A 19757-nucleotide genomic window follows, 5' to 3' on the forward strand; every position below is an offset into this window, starting at 1 on the left:
AACACCTTGATACCTTCAGGGACAACATTTCCCTTACCTACTTTTCCACAGGTTTCACTTGTAATTGCACATGCAAAAAAGCAGAATTTGAAGGACTGAATGACTGCAATGTTAGTGTTTGCTGAACCCCAGCGCTGACCCACCATGGCTAAAGCTGCAGCCACCTTTTTCCTCATTCCCAAGATATATCAAGTACTTCCAAATCTGAGTGGCTGTCCACTGATCCCATCCTGAGTAAGAATTATTTTGTGCAAATTGACTGAAAACACACCCATTTCAAACATTTATATGACAAAAGGCTGATCTCTTGGTACTGCTAACTTTATCTACTCTATCACAAGGCAGCCACATCTCTGGAACTCTGGAGCTACGTGATGACTCAAAGGATCAAATTTCTTTAGGACACGGTGAAGAGTGATGTCCATTTTGTATTTATAGCAAGTTACCTAAATCACTCTCTTCTGATCAATTAGAAAAACTTTTACAAGTTTAATCTATAAACTCCAGCTTCTCTTGTAGTAAAGATTTGTGCATTTTAACACCAAAGTAACGCTTATGTCTCCAATTCATTAAGGTGCTGTGACTAGCCTAAGTGGAATTCACCCTATATGCTTAAAATTACAAATCTGCTTATGAATCTTGACCACCCAATGACTAAAAGAGAAAACTGATAGACATGATTGTTCCTTTTTCAAATCATAAATACCAGAGTATTCCAAGATATTATTACACAGGCAGCAGAAAGTGTGACAAACTCAAACAGATTACATGTAAGAACATAAAACCACAGCTCTAAAGAGAGTCTCAGGAATTACTTCATAAAGACATAAAAATGAGCAAGTCCCTCTCTGAATACAAGGAACAGGATGTCTCTCAAAATACACAGGGTTTGTTGGTAATCAAAGTTTAAAAGGAGCATTCAAATAGAATAAGCCCACAGTGGGGAAAAAAAATGCTTGTTTTACAGTCCAGATTTTCATGTTTTTAATACTAAAATCCCTCTTCTTATGAGGACCAGACTAAGACTGTGTAGGATTTTCAGGTTTTAAAAATGCTTCAAGTATTAAGTAGCTTAACTATCAACTTCAGTGAGCAATCACTTGCTTACAATCACTTCAGTGCTCCTGAAGAATAAGAGACAGCAAATACAATCATTATTTTCTCAAGGGTTTCTGGACAGAAGCTGTGTACAGAATAACAGACATCTGATCACAACAAAGAACTAAAAGTCACTGATATATCAATTCATTGAAGAGTCAAGGATGCTTTAATTGTGGTAAATCATGATATATAAGGGATCTCTGAAGGAGTCAGCAATTCTAGGGACAGGGAAATCTGATTGATGCAACTTACTTCACTGCCAAACTCTTCTGGCAAAGTCCTTCACCAAAGCTACCTAAAAAAAGTTAAACTGAAGAGGAATGGTCCCTGTACTGATACAAGACACAAAAGAGGGCAATAAATTATCAATTTTGTATATGGGAGAATAGCACTAGGTGAAATCTGACAGGCCTGACTGCTAACAGGTGGTGGTGCTCACACACTCATGTGCAATCTGAAAAATCAAGTGAGAAGCAAGGTGGCAAAGCTTGCCAACAGGATTGGGATATTCAGAGTAATAAAATCCAAAAGACAAGTGTGAAGATCTGCACAAGAACTTCATAAAGCTGAGTGCTGGGCTATATAATAGCGGATGGAACTCCACAAAATAAGGAAATTAACATGACAAAAGAACTGGTATTGATGGTCAGAAATATGGAGTAGCTTCCATACAAGGAATAACTCAAAACACATCCTCCATACTTGCAAGTCAAGACTGCAAAAAACATTGTCCATACTTGCAAGTCAAGACTGGAAGGAAAAGAAGGAGAAATGATGGAGGTCTGCAGAAATTGAGTGGCATGGATGGAGGAAGTGAATAGAAACCAGGTTTTCATTGTCTATCTAAGAGAACTGAGGGGCAGGCAGCTAATCCAGGAGGCAGCCACTTAAAACACAGAACTGAAAATGGATAGCATGGTTTCCTGAAGTCTTTTTAAGCTAAATGGGCAGATTTATGAAAGCAAGTTCCAGCACAGGCTGCCCAAGAAAAAGACACATCCTCCTGTTTAGCAAGTAAGTCCCCAAGCCACAAACTGCTGAAATGTCCCCTCCTCTCTGTTCTGCACTCTTGCACCACCATTCAGTCTAGAAAAACCTTCGCTCTGCTCTCCTACGGCTGCTGCTACATTCTCATGCACAAACCCTGATCTCTCCTTCTGGGTTGTTCCAGTCAGTGCTGCCTTTGCCCAGCACATTCTGCACCCAAGGAAATGGAAGGAGTACTTTAAGACTCCCAACTGTTGTGTTTTTAAATGGCAAGAGTAGCACAGAATTGCCTGAGGCCCACTGAGCTGTAATGTTCTAGTTCTTCATCGCAAGCAGTAACAGCCAGGCTCCATCAAACACCCCTGGCTCTGTACAGCTTGTTGTTTTTTTTAGTGCAATATTTTAATACAAAAATTATAGCTGATTAAATGTGTTACATTAACAGACTGCAATATGACTTTAAAAAAAGCTATCCTCACCCCTGGAATGACCACAGCCCCAACTCCATTCTTCAGTTTTGATCTTCCTCTGCCACCTCTTCCTGACAGACCTGCTCCACGTGGCCTCCGCTTCCCTGGGAATCCCGATCCTCGGCCCTGTTCAATGTAAGGTAACAGTGTAAATGAAACCTCTCAAGTTCTTTTGCTACGTGGGATTCAAACTTGTTCAGTTCATCTAGGGAAAAACATAAGTAAAAAACACCCTGTGATTTCCAGTGAGTACAAGCACACCAGGGCATGGTCATTAAATCTCTGCATAAATCTGTGTGAAATAGCTTTAATTACTTACATGGCATAATATGATCACCTTTATCATCAGTGAGAAAGCAGCAAAAACCAGAAATGTTTATTTTCTGCTCAGGAGTAACTGGAAATATGGATTTCCCCCACCAGCTCCCCCACACCTCATTTGCAAAGTTTCCAAAATATATATTTTATTCTATGATTCATTTTTCTTTTCCCTTTGAACAGTCAGCCCAGACAATCATGGGACTTTTGCGCAGGGTCTGGACACTTGATTACTGGTAGATGCTTTTATTACACTATGAATAATCAAGTGAGACCTGGAATTTATTAGGATTGAGTCCCGCTCACAAAGGAAAGTGGGAGTTGGCTCCATGAAACTCTCTTAATTCAGCACATACAAAGAGAGTTTTTTGTATTAATTCTATCAATTACACTCAGATCAACATTCCTCATAATGTGAAGTTTTCCTTACACAATCTCCACTTGATTTACAGACAGCTTCTTTTCTCCCTTCTTATTTAAGATGCAGAAGCAGAGTTGCAGTGTTGTGCTTTGGAGTATTCAGTGTGTTCAATTACAATTATCCTTGGGAGAGTAAGTATGTTTTTACTAGTAATTACCTGTAATTCATAGAGTTACTTAAATTTGAAATTTAGGGTTTCTTCTTTTTTGTTTTTTTTTTTCTTTTTTCAAAATTTCAAAATGAACTAAGCACAAGAGGATTCTTCATCCTCTTTAATCATTTCCAGAGAGAAAAAGAACATATTCACATCCACAAATTCTGGCTGATATATCAGACATCTTTACAATGTGTCTCAAAGCCTCTAATCTGTGTAATAATCTGATAATTATGGCACATACTCAAATAAACACCTTTCCTACAACAGAATAAGCACTGAGATTATTTATTGCACTTCATATTTGTCAATAATCTCAGCTCCCAATACAGCCCAAGTATGGAGTACAGAGTATGAGGTATCCAAACGCTTGCTGCAAAATACTTTGAATACCAAGGCAAAACATTTGCTCTGTAAAACAACATTGATGGAAGCAACAAAGCTCAGTGGGGACTGTGTCACCAAGAGACATGAAGGGCCTTTACTGATGGAGACAGGAGTCCCTTGGATGGGGAGAAGCATTGTGGGATCAATATTCACTCCAGTATTTCTCAAATATTCCAGCTCCTGCTTTAAAGAAGACATTGAACTTTATGGTCATAATTAAAGGAAAAAATGGCCAATGCTAAGATTTTATTAACATCCATCTAATAAAGGAAAAAGAAATTAAATTGACTCACACACCAAGTTAATGTAACACAATGATATTTGAGGAGTGAAAGGAAGGATGCTGCTGGAGGCTGAGGTGAAACAAAAAATGTCCTTAGATATCTATGGAGCTAATACATATACACACATAGGACATACAATCATCAATTTTGGAAACTCTTCTGACAAGTTTCTTATTTTCTGCTTCAGAACAGGAGTCAGTACTGTTATTTTCACACAACTAGTAACAGGAATAAGCACATACTTATACCAATGTTAATGCTGAATATTAAGCTGAAAATTAATGCTTAAAGCAGCAAAAGCTAAGCTGATGTCAAATCAAAATAAAATTAGCATGAGAGTTAAAGTGAGATGAACTTAAATCATTGGGAAGCTACAACTATTTGCCAGTTTCATAATTTAGCTTTTCTTTGCCTTTACTTAAACCAAATAATTCTACTTTAGTTACTTCAGGTGTTTTTAATAGTAAATGTCACTGTGGATACAATTTTGATCCATGTAATCAGGTAGGAAAGTTTTTGTTTATTCCCCCATCAGCTAAAAACAATGTCACTTTGAATCCACTCTGCAAGATTTCTCCACAGCAACAAATCCAAGCCATCCTTCAGATCTCTGCTCCTTTCCATGCCTGGCTTACCTTACTGCCAGTCTTAAAAACATTTTCCTTCTCAGGTAATTTATTTTGACAGCTGCGTAAAGCCAACCACAAAAAGTGATGTACTCAACACACACAAAATTTGGGTAATACAAAGTATTCTTTGCCACTGAAAATCAAGGCAATGCCATCATAGTGTATGCTCTGGAAAGCTCACATCTTTTAACCTGAAACCTCCAGAGCTTCAATAATTTTTAGAGATCTTGAACAGTAACAAAAAGGAAGATTAATTAAGGTGTGAGAGACAGAATTTCATCACTAATCTCTACAGCAGAAAGATAGCAATGGATACATGAAAATAAATTCAAGTTATTTACCACTTTGATGCTCCAAATGGCACTGCCAGGAAGCTGTCTGGATTTAAAAATGTCCCGACCTTCTGAAATATCTGGGGACCAGGAAGGTGGGCTGACTGTATTATTGGTACTCCAAGCCCCCTAGGATATGGTAGGTGAGAAAATAGATGTATAAAACTTTGCAACGTAAAAAAAAAAAAGCATAAAAGCAAAAAGCAAGCAACCAAAAATAAATCTGAAAAGCAAAGCACATGCAGGCATAGGCATTTCTACATTAACTTAAGTAGTCAATTAGTTCACTGAGTGAGTAGAAAGTGGGAAAGTTTTAGGTTCTCACTGAAACATGCCCTAAAATCAGTATTTACTTCCAACTGATGGTTAAGTACAAGAAAATGAGTTTTATAAACAAAGATTAATACAAATCTAAAGCAAGTAATCATAACAACAACAAATTACAGGCCTAAATTTTATTGCATCAGTGAAGAAGACAGTAGTTGGAGGTGGTAACATCTCCTTTTATACTCCAAATCACATTTTGAAAGAACTGATGGCCTCAGTTGACTTTTGAAGCTAAACTACCCCCAATCACAGCAACAACTAATCTGAGAAGCACAGCAAACAAAAGGAATATGAATAAACCATTAGACAAAAGAAAAGGAAAATAGCCATGGTAATCAACAAAGTAGCTCATTCCTGCAATTCTGCTACAAATAAACCATTATAAAACTCTACCACTGATTTTTTTTTCACCCCAGTGTTTTCATGTTATGCTGTGGTATCACGTTTTAACATGTTATTATGTACATGTAATAATATACATCCAAATGGTGTACCTACAAGCTCTTTTAACTAATTATTATCCCTATTTATGTTGTTCCATCATGGTGAGATATTGTACAACTGTCAGTAGAAATAAAGCAAAATGAGAAGAAAATGCTAAGACAACCAAGACAAAAAGTACTGAGGCTCCTCACAGAAAGTAAAATCTGTGGAAGCCTTTCTCAAGCACAGAGATTTATGATGTCTGTCTCTGTGGGAGACAGACATCATAAATAACTTCACTGCCAATTTACACATTAGATTAAGAAAGGACAGTACATTTTCCTAATTCTAAATTTGTGAGAGTAAAAAATATTGAATACCAGGATCACAAGTACAACTGATGAAAAGTGCAGGTTTATCTTCCCCAGAATGCCATTCAACAGCATAATCCCAGGGCTGATATGGAATAACCTCATGCATACAAACAATCCCAACTATTCACAACTGCTCACAAGGGCAAGCCCAAACACATTTACACCTTTGAATACTGGGATGTACAATAATAATAAGCATCAAGGAAAATGAAATGGCTCTGCAAAATGTGTTGGGTTTTGTTATTTTTTTCCCCTTTCTGAAATGCAATTTCTCCATCAAGAATGTGTGTGAAATAAGTTTCTTTGGAATCAACAACTCCATCAAAATATACATTCATCTTGAACTGTAAAGAGGTGTCTTACTAACAGGTGCACTTACAGAAAACAGGGATATCCCTCAAGTGATCTGACACTCAAAAGAGAAAGCTTGTCAGTGACCTAAAAGCCTAATTATGGATAAAAGTCTCAGGGTAAAAACTCCAACACTTGGTACAACCCACAGTGTGGACACAGTGGTATTCAGCATAAATCTGCTTTCTAGGAGTTTAGCTCTGCACAGGAAAAGGACAATGTAACACTTAAATATAAAAAAATAATATATAATATAAAAATATAAATATATAATATTAAAAATAACAATTTGACAATTCTGCCCACACAAGGTGCTAATTGGACACACAACCTACAAACTGCTTAGTGCCCAGAGCACCTGTGTGCTTGGGAAGGCCATCAAAGCCTCCCCTCTGCCAAAAAACCCACTCCAGAAGAACAGCTCCTGACAGCAGCTGCTCAAGGGTTCCAGTCACTGTGGCTGGAATGAACACCCTGGATTGAAAGTTTTGCTATCCAGTTTTTTCCTTGACTGCAGATAGGTGGTCATCGTGCAGACAACTCAGAAGATCAAGAGATCTATCAGCCTGTAACAGGGGAATAGTGCTGGGTAAAAAACCTTCTCACCTTCACACCTGGAGATGGACAAGTCCCTGTTCACACCCAGGGCACAAGGACAGAACATTCCTGACACAACAGGGACATCATGTCAGAAATGGAGGGGGGGAAAAAAGGAAATTTGATACACTGGTAGACAACTACATCAGCAGGTCTGTGACACAAGAGATTTGCCTTAACTATTCCAACCCTAGTTTTAATACCAAGTAACAGTCAATTTTAGCAGGTAAAATTCAAACTTTCATTGAATTTTAATTTGTTTCCTCATTACTTGTGAAATTCATAATGCATGGTAGTTAACTGTTCTTATGAAGAGGCAACCCAAAGAAAATCTGTACAGAAACACAAAGAAAATCCATTTATCAAAGAAAAAATCTTGGCATCAATATGTAAAGGAAGCAACATACTCAAGTTGCCAAAATTCAAGATCTTAAACATGCTGAAAATACTCAACAACTAAAATTACCTACTCTTAGTCTGAAGGTATAAAACTATTCTCCTTTTAAGAAGATAACTTTTCTAGTGATTAAATATATTCAAAAGATTAAAAAGCTAAAAGAACATTAAATCTGAATATGAAATCAGTCCTGCAAAACAAAATAATTTGTATATGATTCATAAACCATATTGTTATGAATTAAATTGGAAATTTAATCCAAGTTTTATTGTATATCAGAAAAATTTGAATTCTTGGTCAGATAAACTTAATTAAAAACACACATTTCCACAATGCCACGAACAAATGAATTACATCAAAGAGATGCATTAATTATATTTTTGGCTTTTAATTAATGCCTATTACTACACAACACTGAAGAGAAAGTTCTATTCAGTTCATTTACATCAGAACCCCAGCAATAATTATGTACTGTGACAGAAACAGGAAGTTCTAATTCTCCATCATATTCTTGAGTCCTCAAAATTGAACAACACAGCTGCAAGTAAATTATAACAAAAGGAAACCCAGTGTCAGCAAGGGTCAGGAGATCTCACTAAATTACCACTGACTGTGTTTAGCTGCTTAATGCTCTATGAATCCTACTGCAATTGCAAATGTACAAAGCTGGATTTGCAATTTAATATTTAATGTAATTTTAGGGTTGTGAACAAACTTTAATCACTTGAAAATACAGCTCTTCTCATTAAAAAAACTGAAAAAAACAACCAAGCACCAAGTGTAAAAACTGTAACAACAACAGATCCTTGAAAAAGACTCTTTTTACATCTTTTTTTGCACATCTACCTTTTACAACAACAAACTTAGTGATACCATATAAGTGAAGAGAGCAAAAGAACCCATACCATCCAAGACAGCTCACCTCCAAACCCATCACAGTGCTCTGCCTTTTTTAATCTCATTAAAAAAAAAAATCTCTTAAAACACTAACAGATACTCAGTGTGTTGTGGAACAGCGATCACTGACATCTTCATGATGAAAATTAAATACCTCTGAACAAGGTATTTCTCAAGAAACACACTCTGGAGTAATACTAAAATAATATTTATGGAATTTACAAAACCAGCAGAAGTTTATTGGTTTTTATTCAGAATTATTCTACAGAATGCTCTCAACTCTTCACCTACCAATGTTTCAGTGCCAAAATTTGTAATGTCTTCCATTTACTGACTTAATCTTATGCTTTCCAGTACACAGTGCCATAGCAAAAATAACTATTTCAAATCTGTTCAACTTGGATATACAGCATAAATACAACACCATTGAACATAGACTTCCATAGAAAATAGTCTTTTTCCTTGAGAAGATTCATTTCAAACTTGATCTGTGTCAGATTAGTCATTAATAAACTTACATGATCATTTCTACTAAGACTCCTCCTTCAGAAGAAAATTGAAGATTACTAAAGAGAGGTGTTGCCCCTAAAATAAATTTGCAATTTACAGGCAAGAGTGAAGCATGTCCATATTCCATAGAGAAAAAACTGGACAGACACAACTGTAAGGACAGCACTGTAAAAACCTGGCCATGCTGGCAGCTCAGAGTTAAGTATCTTGTGATCTATGAACACTTAAATTTCATATACATGTAGAAATTAATTTGGATGCACTGTGGAGTAGTGGAACACGAGGAGCAGACAATCCATGGAACAAAACCCAGTGGGATGCAGAGCCTGGCAGGCAGAAGGTCCTCTCATGGGGCAGAATGCAGCTTTCCTGTAGCTGAGGGTATGGATAAAAAACATGTCCTAAAAAACATTGTCAGCAGGGCACCTTACTGTTAGGAGATGACACGTTCCTCAAGTGGAGTAAGCTTGCACCAGCCAAAGCCAATTCGTACAGCTCCTAACTGTACCCACACTTTGATTTATACACTTTGGGTTAGAAGCTGGATTTTCTCCTGTTGTTTCTAAGCAAAGTCGGGATGCCTGCAAAAATGGCAGGAGGCAGAGGGATGCTGACATCATTAAGTCTTTTTAAGCAGAATATTGTCTTAATTTTTGAGATAGGTTTTAGTCCTTTCCTAATGTGGTGTTGCAGACACATCATTAAAGCAAACTACTAATATCTAACACAGCAAATCACTTCAGATTATGCATAACTTTGTATTCAGTGGCAAACCTGAATAATTATTCAAATATATTTTTTTAGCAATTGTATTAACAGATTGTAAAGAAAGGGCTGATAATTTGTCCTACCATCCAGCACAAGACATTAATTTAATGAGGACAAATCCAAATCAGAAACTGTCCTTCTGCATGGATTCCCCTAACTCCAGTGAAGCATGTATCTTATAAAATTGATGAAAAATATACCCAGAATCCAGAGATTTTTTTTTCTTATTCTTCTTTATAGGAAGTTCTATAAACCCATTGCAATAGATATATTATTGCATTTTTAAAAGAGGAAAAGGACATTCCAACAAAGCAAATTGCATATTAGAAGCTTTCAAACTTCTAGAAGAAAGTGCAGAATATTACCATTTGTGAAATTATGTTGGCTTCTCTTTGGGCTTCACAAAGTGATCAGACTCCATGAAGGAGCTATTTCAAACCTGAGCAGTCCTGGACAAGGAACAAGTCCTGCAATGGAAATTCCTTTCCACAACAGGAGCAGGGGTGAACCCAATGTTAACTTCACCAGGCACAGGAGCCAAAATCTCTTTAATCAATAAAACCCACTCAATTTGTGTAACTTTCTGCCCTCCTCTCTATGACAGGCAGCCAAGAACTCCAGCAGCTGCCAGGTAACATTTGTATGGCATAACCTCACACCTGACAAAAAGCCACACAACAGCAGAAACTGCTATTTTATAAACAGAAAGAAGCAGACCCCAAACTCATAAAATTAACCTGCTTTTGAGAAGACAATTGCTCTTCAGTGTCACCCAGAAAAGAATCACACATGACCTAGTTTACTCCAAACAGCTACCTGTAACTTTATAAAAGCACCTTTTCCTCCAGTATTCTTTTCCCCATTTTTTACTTGCTTTTAGATCAATGTGATCACCTCCAGGTGAACAAGAACTGAAAGAGTGTGTTAGGTTAAAATGTTTTAAAATAGGCTTATGTCTCTTCTTGATCTGTGGAGTTCCAATGGCATGGAAAATATGATGGAACATCACCAAGGAGCCCTTTTCTCAGCTGCCAGCACCTGCCCTGTATGACGCTTTCCAAAAGCCAAAATTGGCGAAAGCATCCATTTTGAAGTGTCTGACACAGAGAAACAACAGATCTTATTTTTCTGGTTTTATTCCTAGTGAAAAACTGCCTTCCAACCTGTCCCACAGAATCCCCATGTAACAGGAAACCAAACTGTCTGGATGCAATCCTGTGCCATGTGCTCTGGGATGACCCTGCCTGAGCAGGGAGGTTGGACCAGATGGCCCATTGTGATCCCTTCCAATCTTGACCCATTCTGTGATTCTGCTTCTGCTCCTATGAACAGCTCTCCATTTGGAAAAGTACACACTCTTTTAAAAAACTGAATGTTTTCAGCAGAAAGAATAATTTAAAACCCCCACAAAATAAACCTAAACCTATTTCTGTCTGCAATCCAAAGTGATTTAAATAAATGCCTTCCACATCATGGATTTGTCCAAATACATCTTGCTCAAAAAAACCCCACCTGCCTGTAACTGGACATTTAAAAATTTCTTCTTTTCATAGTCTACAGAACACATTCAACAGCTTTCAGTCCTTCATCAAAAGCCCAAAGTAAGAACTTAAGAGTACTAAAAAGAAATTTATTTAAGGCATTAACATATTTCTGCAAATATGATATATACACCTGGCTGTACAGTGACCCAGGAAAACCTAACTGCAGTACAACAAACACAGATTTCCTAAACTCAGTGGAAACAGCAGAAAAACTTTCCAGAACACTCTCATACCTTAGGAAGCAAAAATTTTGAACCCTTAGGTGACACGTAAAAACTGAAAGAATTGTGCAATATATAAAAAAAGCTTTGTTAACACTAAGTCCAGAAAAGCACGAAATCATCAATCTGGAAGTCCCAAAGACTAAAAATAAATTGTGATGAGAAGATGAAACACTAACTTGTCACACTGACACACTTTTTGTATAGAATTTCACCAACAAGAAATGAATACCCTGTACTGATAAACCGTTTTCCCTGGAACACATCAGTAATAGAGAGAAAGACACTGCAGAAAGTGACAGACTTGAGGATTCTTTTCACTTATCAAATTTAATCCTAGTCAAACCACAACAATTTGTACAAGACAGTTCTTGCATGCTATTTCCTAATGTAACAAACCCACAAAATTGTTTACCACACCACTAGAAACATCGATCAAGAAAATATCTGGCAGAATAACAGACACAGAGTTGTAGAAGGTTCTTCTCTAAAGTCAGTTTAAGAAGCTTTAACACACTTTGAGAGTACCAGCCAAAATAAATGCATATCTGAAAAATATTAAAAGGTAATTTAAATAGCACGGCATTATGTCTATCTGCATTTGTAGCAGATGAAAAACACAACAAATTTTCTTCTAGTCTACTTTAACCATGAGCCGAAAGAAACTTCAATTCTCACCAGAGAAGCTTTATGATGGCTGACTTCTTTCTTATTTACCAGACCATTAATTCCTTGAAGAAATAAACTACACACTTAGGAGAATCAAAGAAACAGGTGGATTTGATGAGTTATACTGCAGTTTAATAAACACATAATGGAATAGTGCATGTGCTTACCTGTCTGGATCTGGGTCTTCCAGGGGAAAACTTGCGTTTGGTGATGGCCGGTTTTCCCATGCCGATTTTTGGAGTGACTGATATGTAGGTGGTTGGGAGAGCACTCCCAGCAGCTGGAGGCAGCACTGGGGGCTGACTGTGCTGCACATCTCGTGCAGAATGCAAGTCTAGAGAAACATCTGGTGAGGAAGACACGTTTGTCTTGTTTAGATTAAGTGATGGGGGAAGTGAGGGGCAAGTCTCAGCTGGTGGTTTTATGGGTTTGTCTCTGACTGGTGAACTATTTGCAACACCTCCATTTGAAGCAGTAATTTCTACTTCTAGAAGAGCTGGTGCTTCTGATTTCTCACGGGTTTCTTCCTTTTTTATTATTTCCAGTTGTTGTTCAACAGGGACAGAAATATCTCCTTTTCTTTCAGTCTCCAGAATTTCTGGTGTCACAGTCATGGTCTCAGGTACTGAAGACAGAGACCGAGAGTCTGCTGTGGACACTTCTGATACTTCCACACCACCCTGAGGCAGCTGTGTCTCTTCAGCTTGTTTGTCCAACTCCTGCTGTGCTACAGCTTGAACACCTTCTACCACTTCCATCATTTTCTCAGTCTGACTGTCACCAGATGCTGGTGTCTTTTTAGGAGACATTTCCATTTCAGCTAAATTGATTTCAACAGAGATTTCTGCTTCCAGTTGTTTGGTGTTTTCTCCTGGTGATATGCCTGTAATTAAGTACAACCACATTAAAGGCTCACTGTGAAAAAGAAAAAATCTTCTGGTGTTCTGGTCAACAAGTATACTTGGTACACATCATGCAGGCCAACATGTATCACTTTACATCAGTGAATTTAATATGCAGCTTAAAATATCCTTCATTAATATCTTTCTTTTTACCTATTTTTACAGTAGTCTATATTTTTAGTTCATTATTTTTCTTCCCTAAAAACACAGCAGAGTCAATTAAAAGAAAATAGGTCCAAGATTAATTTTTGAAGAACTGAACACACATTTCCAGGTAGGCAGCCAAAAATAATTTCTTCTTTTTAATTTCTGTGTGTTGAAGATGCATGCTACCATAAATTAATGTATTTTAAGCTACTGTCACAACATTTCCAAAAACCAAGAAGAAAAGGAGAACTACAAATAAAAATATTTTCCTCCTAAAAGTCTTTCAGACTTTAGGAAATCAAATGAAATAGAAACAGCTGCTGCTGGTTTAACTTAATTTAGCAATATATTATGAATTTCTTTCAAAAAGATTTATCTAGCCCTCCCTTGAACCAAATCAAGCACCTTTTATCCATAACTTTCTTCATCAAGGAGTTCCAGAGTTTTTGTTCCACGCTGTAAAGAAACACACTCTTTGCTCTGAATTTGGCTTCTCACACCTTCCTTTGATGGGCCCTGATTCTCTTAGAGGCTACTTACTTTCTATTACACTTGGACTCTTCTTAACTCACACTGCTGTAACTTCCTCAACCACTAAGATCGTAGACAGCATTTTATTCTGAATATTTCTTTGCAGTTTAAATCATGGCCCTTTTACCACAGGCTGTGAGGCACAACTGAGTGATCACAGCTAATCTGAAAAGTTGGGAGTTTTTTTTTTACTTTGTATTTAAACACAAGTTTCTCGTCTCCCCTAATAGCAACCATCTTCCATCATCATCTGGGACTGAATGGGACACACTGCCAAGTTCTTTACCCTTGATATTGGTCACTAACACACCTAGAGATTCTGACCCTTCTTTAGCTGCTCCTCCCTGTGCATTTGGTAAGATGCAGTTTCTTCCAAAACAGAAATGATCAGCTGCTGCAACCCTGTCAAAGATCATCTTTTACTCACAAAGGGAAAAAAAAAAAAACCAAAAACAAACCAGAACAAAACAAACACCCAGAAAATCCTTAACCAAGTGCCTGTGGAGTTACAACCATAAAACACATAAGAAAAAGTGTGAGTGACCGTATTTGCACAGTAACAAGTCATTGGGTTTTATCACAAACTTCCAGCATACAAAGCATTCAACTATTTTTCCAGCTTGGAAAAAGGCATTCCTAACAAGAAAGTAAAACAAACATACAAAAGTAAAGCAACACAAATATTCTGAAGACACTCTTCACCTTCAGTAAAACACTTATCAAGCAAAGAAGTTATTACTCTTGCTTGAGAGCTCAGATAGTACTGTTACAATATGTCTCCTGCTTTTTGGGTGCCTTTTCCCCTTGCATTTATAAAGCACTAAAAATTTACTGACTGGAAGAAGGTTCTGGTTCTGAAGGGTTCTGAATTGGTATTTTCTCAGACTGCAAAACTCTTTCTTACCTTCTGTAACACACCCAACAGCTGATTCCTGATCAGGGCCATCACCTGTAATGGGTTGTTCCTGAAATGCCATAGCCTCTCCACCACTTTCCATTTCCATTTCATTTGTACAAGCTTAAGGAGAAGCAAAACAGTTATTAAAATTGCTGTGTTTATTCTACTACTTTGGCATCAGCAACTCCTGTCACTATTTGACCTTTTGGCTCAAGAGACACTGATATTTAATGATGACAGGATTTAGGACAAGTCAGGTCAGTGAGAAGGTTAAGGAGACTACACAGTACTCCTTAAAAATTAAGAACATTTTACTCATTAACCTTAACTCTGAAGCTTTCAGATGTCTGTAAGGCAATTACATACACCTAATAGTGAAAATATGCACCCAGTCACAGACTTCTGCACAGCCTGAGCAATACAAGATAGAATTTTCTTAAATTCCAAGTCTGTAAAATTCAATAGAACTGGCAGCATGAAAGCTTCAAATTTGTATACAAATACAGTGGATTATGGCACAGATATGAAGTTCCATCTACCATCAGCACTGGGAACACTGATTTTCACCTTATGTGTTCGACAACATGAAAACTGAATTTTGCCACTTTAGAACTAGGATATCTTTATCTTTGCATGGAAAAAGGCACAACTGAGTGTTTTTTTAGCTGACAGGATCATTACAGGGCACAGAAACAGGAAATTCCCCCCTCCCACCCCCCACCTTGTGTGAAAACTTTTTCAGTTAAGGAAATTCATTAATATGAAGTATGGAAAACAAAGTATATAACAAGCATTAACTTGAAGAGAACTGATCCTCCATGGATGTTAGCACAAAGGAAAGGGAAACAGACATAGCTTCCTGCATCAAGAAAGACTTTTTTAAGTTCAAAAAGCCCACAACTATTAGATGATACTACTTTTAGCACCCTAAAAGCTGCTCTCAGACTCTGTCAACTTTAAAGCGATATTTTAACTTCAAGAAAATGATCATTTAGATTGGCTCCAAATCTGATTTTAAAGTACAGATGTGTTCTCCTGGGTATAAAATCCTGCATGATTCTACTGATGTAATAGCTCCAGATTACTCCTAGCACATGAGATGACAGTCCTGTTCTTCCCTGGGGACAAGAGCATGCTTGTCAATGTTTCTACTACCTAGAAATCCTAACAGAAGCATTGTGCAATTGCTTAAAACTTCAGATTAACCTGCTACTTACTCAAAAGTGTTTTTTGTAGGAGACCGGGAGCTGTGACAATGTATGTTTTGTTTTGGATATCTTCAAAATGCTCCAAGAACACTGCCTGGGAGTCCAGAGCCTCTCCTAAGCTTTCAGAAAGGAAATGATCTGCAAAGGCTGAAGTGGCCACTCTTCCTAACCTGGTGTTCACTGACAGAGTGAAGTAATTTAGAGACATTTCCCTCCTGTCACTGCCCTTCCTCCAGGAGCACCTCTTCCATCATGTCTTTACTGCTCACAAAAGGTAATGTACAGGCTAACATTAAAGGGATGACTTGTTTATATAAAACATCCGTTTGAACACAAACATTAGAGTTTTGCTGTAGCTCAACACTTCCCCTTTCCTGCCAAAATTTACTAGGCCTCGAAAACCACAGATACTTATGGAAGACAAAAGATCAGTGCACAAGGACTGCTGCAAGCCCAAAAATTACACATGGCAGTGGCTGTGCAGTTAATCTGTTACATTTTACCTTGCTTCTGAATTTAACCACAGATGTGCTTCTCCAGGGAAATTCAGCCTGAGTGCTACCCAACAGAGCACGTGGTGTGAAATACTCAAAAGCATTTAGTTTTGAGTTCATAACACAGCTCTTGTGGATGACCCACGGGGCTCAGATCAGCAGATCCAAGTTCTCCCTGTGCTTCCTCCTTACTGTTACTGACTTATTTTTTAAAACATACTTCAAACTTCTCCACAACTTTCCATCTTCTGCATGATTTGTCTACTTAAAATAAGAATGTCTCAGAAACAAGATGACTGATTATATATTGCTTTGAAAAAGGAAAACCTATTAAAAGCTGTCTAGTTAAATAAACACGTGTCCCTTGAATACAGTCCAGCTCCCACTGCTCTGTCCTTCTTGGATGAAGTGAGGAGAACAGGCACTATGACACTGACCAGCAGCTAGAGAGAAACAGGAGAACTGAATGTCTCCAAAAATATCTACCAGGCACAAACGAGTGAAACAGCCAGCCTGTCACATGCATACATTTATGAACTGTACCACATCCAAAATAAATCAGTGAAGTTTACAGCTACAGGCTGAGAGGCTGGAGCTGGAAGGTTGAGAGCCACAATTATGGTGCTCACGAGCCCATGTTTGTATCCAGGATCCTGAAGCCAGAAAGAGAAGCCACCCATGGAGTGCCTGAGCAGCTCCTGTTAGATAGAGGAAGGGATGAACCTCACAGAGTAAAATCTGAGTGTCTGGCTCACAAGACTTGGTGAGATTACAGATATTACATCTGATGTTAGCATTTCAGAACTTTGAAGTTTAAGTTTCATTACCTGTTATACTGTCAGGTTCAGGAATGAGTTCAGAAGTGTTCATTACATCACATGACTGAGTCTGATCCCCTTCTCCTTGTCTACAAAGAGTGCAGATGTAGTCTTTCAATTGAGACTCCAATTCACTACCTGGAGATCTGTCACAATCTATGTGAATCCATCTGGGGAGATTAATTTATTGTGATTTAATTTATTTGTCTGTGATTTTAGTAATGAAAATATAAAGCACCATAGTAAAAATCCATTAAAAATAGCACTATTTCTCCTTCTTATGGGGAAACAGAGATTTTCAACCAATGCTTGATTATGGAGAACTTTACAGGAATAAGCATAATATGTCAGCATGTAAAAAAGAATGAACAAACTTAAAGACCTAAATTGTCCCTAAAGCCAATCAGACTCCACAAGATGTAGAGCACCATCATGATGCTGCAGAGTGAGATGCATTATTGAATACAAAATACAGCTTACAATCTTAAAATGTTCCAAATACTGTATTTTTATATACTGTAACTTTAGGGTTTTTTTAATTACTGAAATAGTAAAACATATAAAATTAAACAGAAAACATAAACTTGGAAATTTAAAAAAAAACCCAAAAACAAAAACAAAACAACAAAAACCAACCCAGATCACTGCAAACAAGAGTCTTCAAACTTTAGGACAATGATATTTTCAGTCTGCTTCCTCACAAAATACATTAAATTCAATAGGCAGCAGCAGCTTGCAGCAAGTAACTGCCAGGTACCATCAAGTAACTGCCAATTAATACTTATCTACTAAGATTAAAATAAAGCTACCCTGCTATTGTTCATTGTATTTAGGGATGAAGGATCAAGGACCTGCCCAAGATCCTGTGGCATTGTACATCAAACACATTGTACATCCTTCCCAGAAATCCATCCATGTCACACAGCTCATCATAAGCTTTATGCATTTTAGTACAAATTAACAAAAGCTGGATACTCACCTTTTGCACATGTGACAATGCAACATATCTTTCTGGAAGTCTTGGAGGCACAGTTTTTCACAGAAAGGACAAGATAAGTTGTCTTGCTGTTGGTAACAACTGTCACATACCAAACAATTATGGTGCCACTGACAACTTGTTCGTGTGCCACACTCAGCACATACTCTACAGTTCTAGAGATCACAAGAATTTAGTAGTTAATTATGGTATTTCACAATGTGATAGAACTGCCATAAACTGACATTTTTCTGGTTTGAATTAAATTTAACAGCTTTTGTCCTTGATAACACAAAGTTATCCAAGATCTCAAAACAGAGCATGAATAACCTGCACAAAAGCAAGAAGTTGCCTGACACTACTCCCTGACTTGAAAGGAGTATTTCTTATTTATTTCTTTTTTATTGCTACTCTCAGTTATCTTATGACTGCCACAAACTGATGTAACATTACATACATCTCGTATACAAGGACTTCCCACTGCAATCACTTAGAAAATTACTGATAAAACAACAAATTCATCCTGCCTTCCTCAAATGCAAAGGTTTTGCATTTGAGGAAGGCAGGAGGAATCCACAAGCTGCAGAATTGTTTTCATAAGCAAGGAGTTGAATATCAGGAGATTTCAAGTATGGATTACATATACCACTATATAGCTTTGAGTTTACATTTTTGTTCCCATTGTATCATGAGAGCAGCTGTTATTAACTGCAGGTTATCCACTGCACCTGGATCCTACACTTCTCTTTTCCCTATGCAGGCTAATTTACTGTCCTACATAGGCTGCTTCAGCCACAGCATTGACAGCTCCCCCCACAGAGCAGCTATAGAGCCACAGGATTTACATCCAAGTGGGATTCCTTCAGAAATTACAAATTATATTAGACAGCAACAGCAATCCACAATACACCTGGAACAGCACAGTGTGGATAACAAAGTATGGGCTCTTATAAATGACTGGGAGTTACTCTGAAACCTTTCCACTTACTTTACATTTCCAACCATTTGTAGGTACAGCATCCATAACTGGCTGTAGACAGAACGTGTGGTAGCCTTTGTCACATGTATCACACACCAGCATCTTGTTGTCTTCCCCAGAGTGTCTAAGGAAAGTAACAAGTGATCAAAAATTACTTCAATAAGCAGCAACAAAATACCTGTTTAAAGAAAAGTCTAAACAGGAGGACACAGGTGTGCACATAAAAATATACAAACACTACTTACAAGTATCTCCAGAGACAATGCCTTCAAATTTATTTTTAAATACGAGTGCAGACCATGTTTATTCACCAACAGCTGAGCCTGAGCAACCATTCTGAATACTAGATATTGGCCCACTTTCACTTACACATGTGATGTGTAAGTGATGGCCCTTCTGTACTGAAATCAGTTCAAAATCTGCAATATACATTTTATTTCTTTCTAAAGAAAACATCCAATCGTACTTGTTTCTGCAGTCAGACTGTAATTTTTCCAAAGGAAAAAATAATTCATCAACTCTGACTATCAGAGTTCCTATAATGTCAGACAATACGACTGCAAGAGCAAAACAAACATTAAAGGAAGAGATTTCAATTTTACTACAATGACGTATTACAGAGCTCCAACACAGATCCCAGCGA

At 37.5% G+C, this 19757-nt stretch overlaps 1 protein-coding gene across 13 annotated transcripts in view; it reads right to left on the reverse strand.

Annotated features, from left to right (window-relative positions):
* KMT2C (lysine methyltransferase 2C) overlaps window positions 1-19757 on the reverse strand; it is a 189667-nt gene that overhangs the window by 66363 nt on the left and 103547 nt on the right. For 11 of the 13 annotated variants that reach the window (XM_085572931.1, XM_085572930.1, XM_085572925.1 and 8 more), the window contains 7 exons: window positions 19124-19238; window positions 18139-18311; window positions 17169-17329; window positions 14646-14759; window positions 12329-13044; window positions 5093-5212; window positions 2568-2684 (listed from right to left, as the gene is read on the reverse strand). In XM_085572931.1, the coding sequence (XP_085429057.1) occupies window positions 2568-2684; window positions 5093-5212; window positions 12329-13044; window positions 14646-14759; window positions 17169-17329; window positions 18139-18311; window positions 19124-19238 (1516 nt within the window). The remainder of the gene's footprint in view (window positions 1-2567; window positions 2685-5092; window positions 5213-12328; window positions 13045-14645; window positions 14760-17168; window positions 17330-18138; window positions 18312-19123; window positions 19239-19757) is intronic. The other 2 variants (XM_085572926.1, XM_085572927.1) reach the window with 2 other exon arrangements.

Source organism: Lonchura striata, chromosome 2 (assembly GCF_050655825.1).
Source record: "Lonchura striata isolate lonStrDom1 chromosome 2, ASM5065582v1, whole genome shotgun sequence".
Taxonomy (NCBI): domain Eukaryota; kingdom Metazoa; phylum Chordata; class Aves; order Passeriformes; family Estrildidae; genus Lonchura; species Lonchura striata.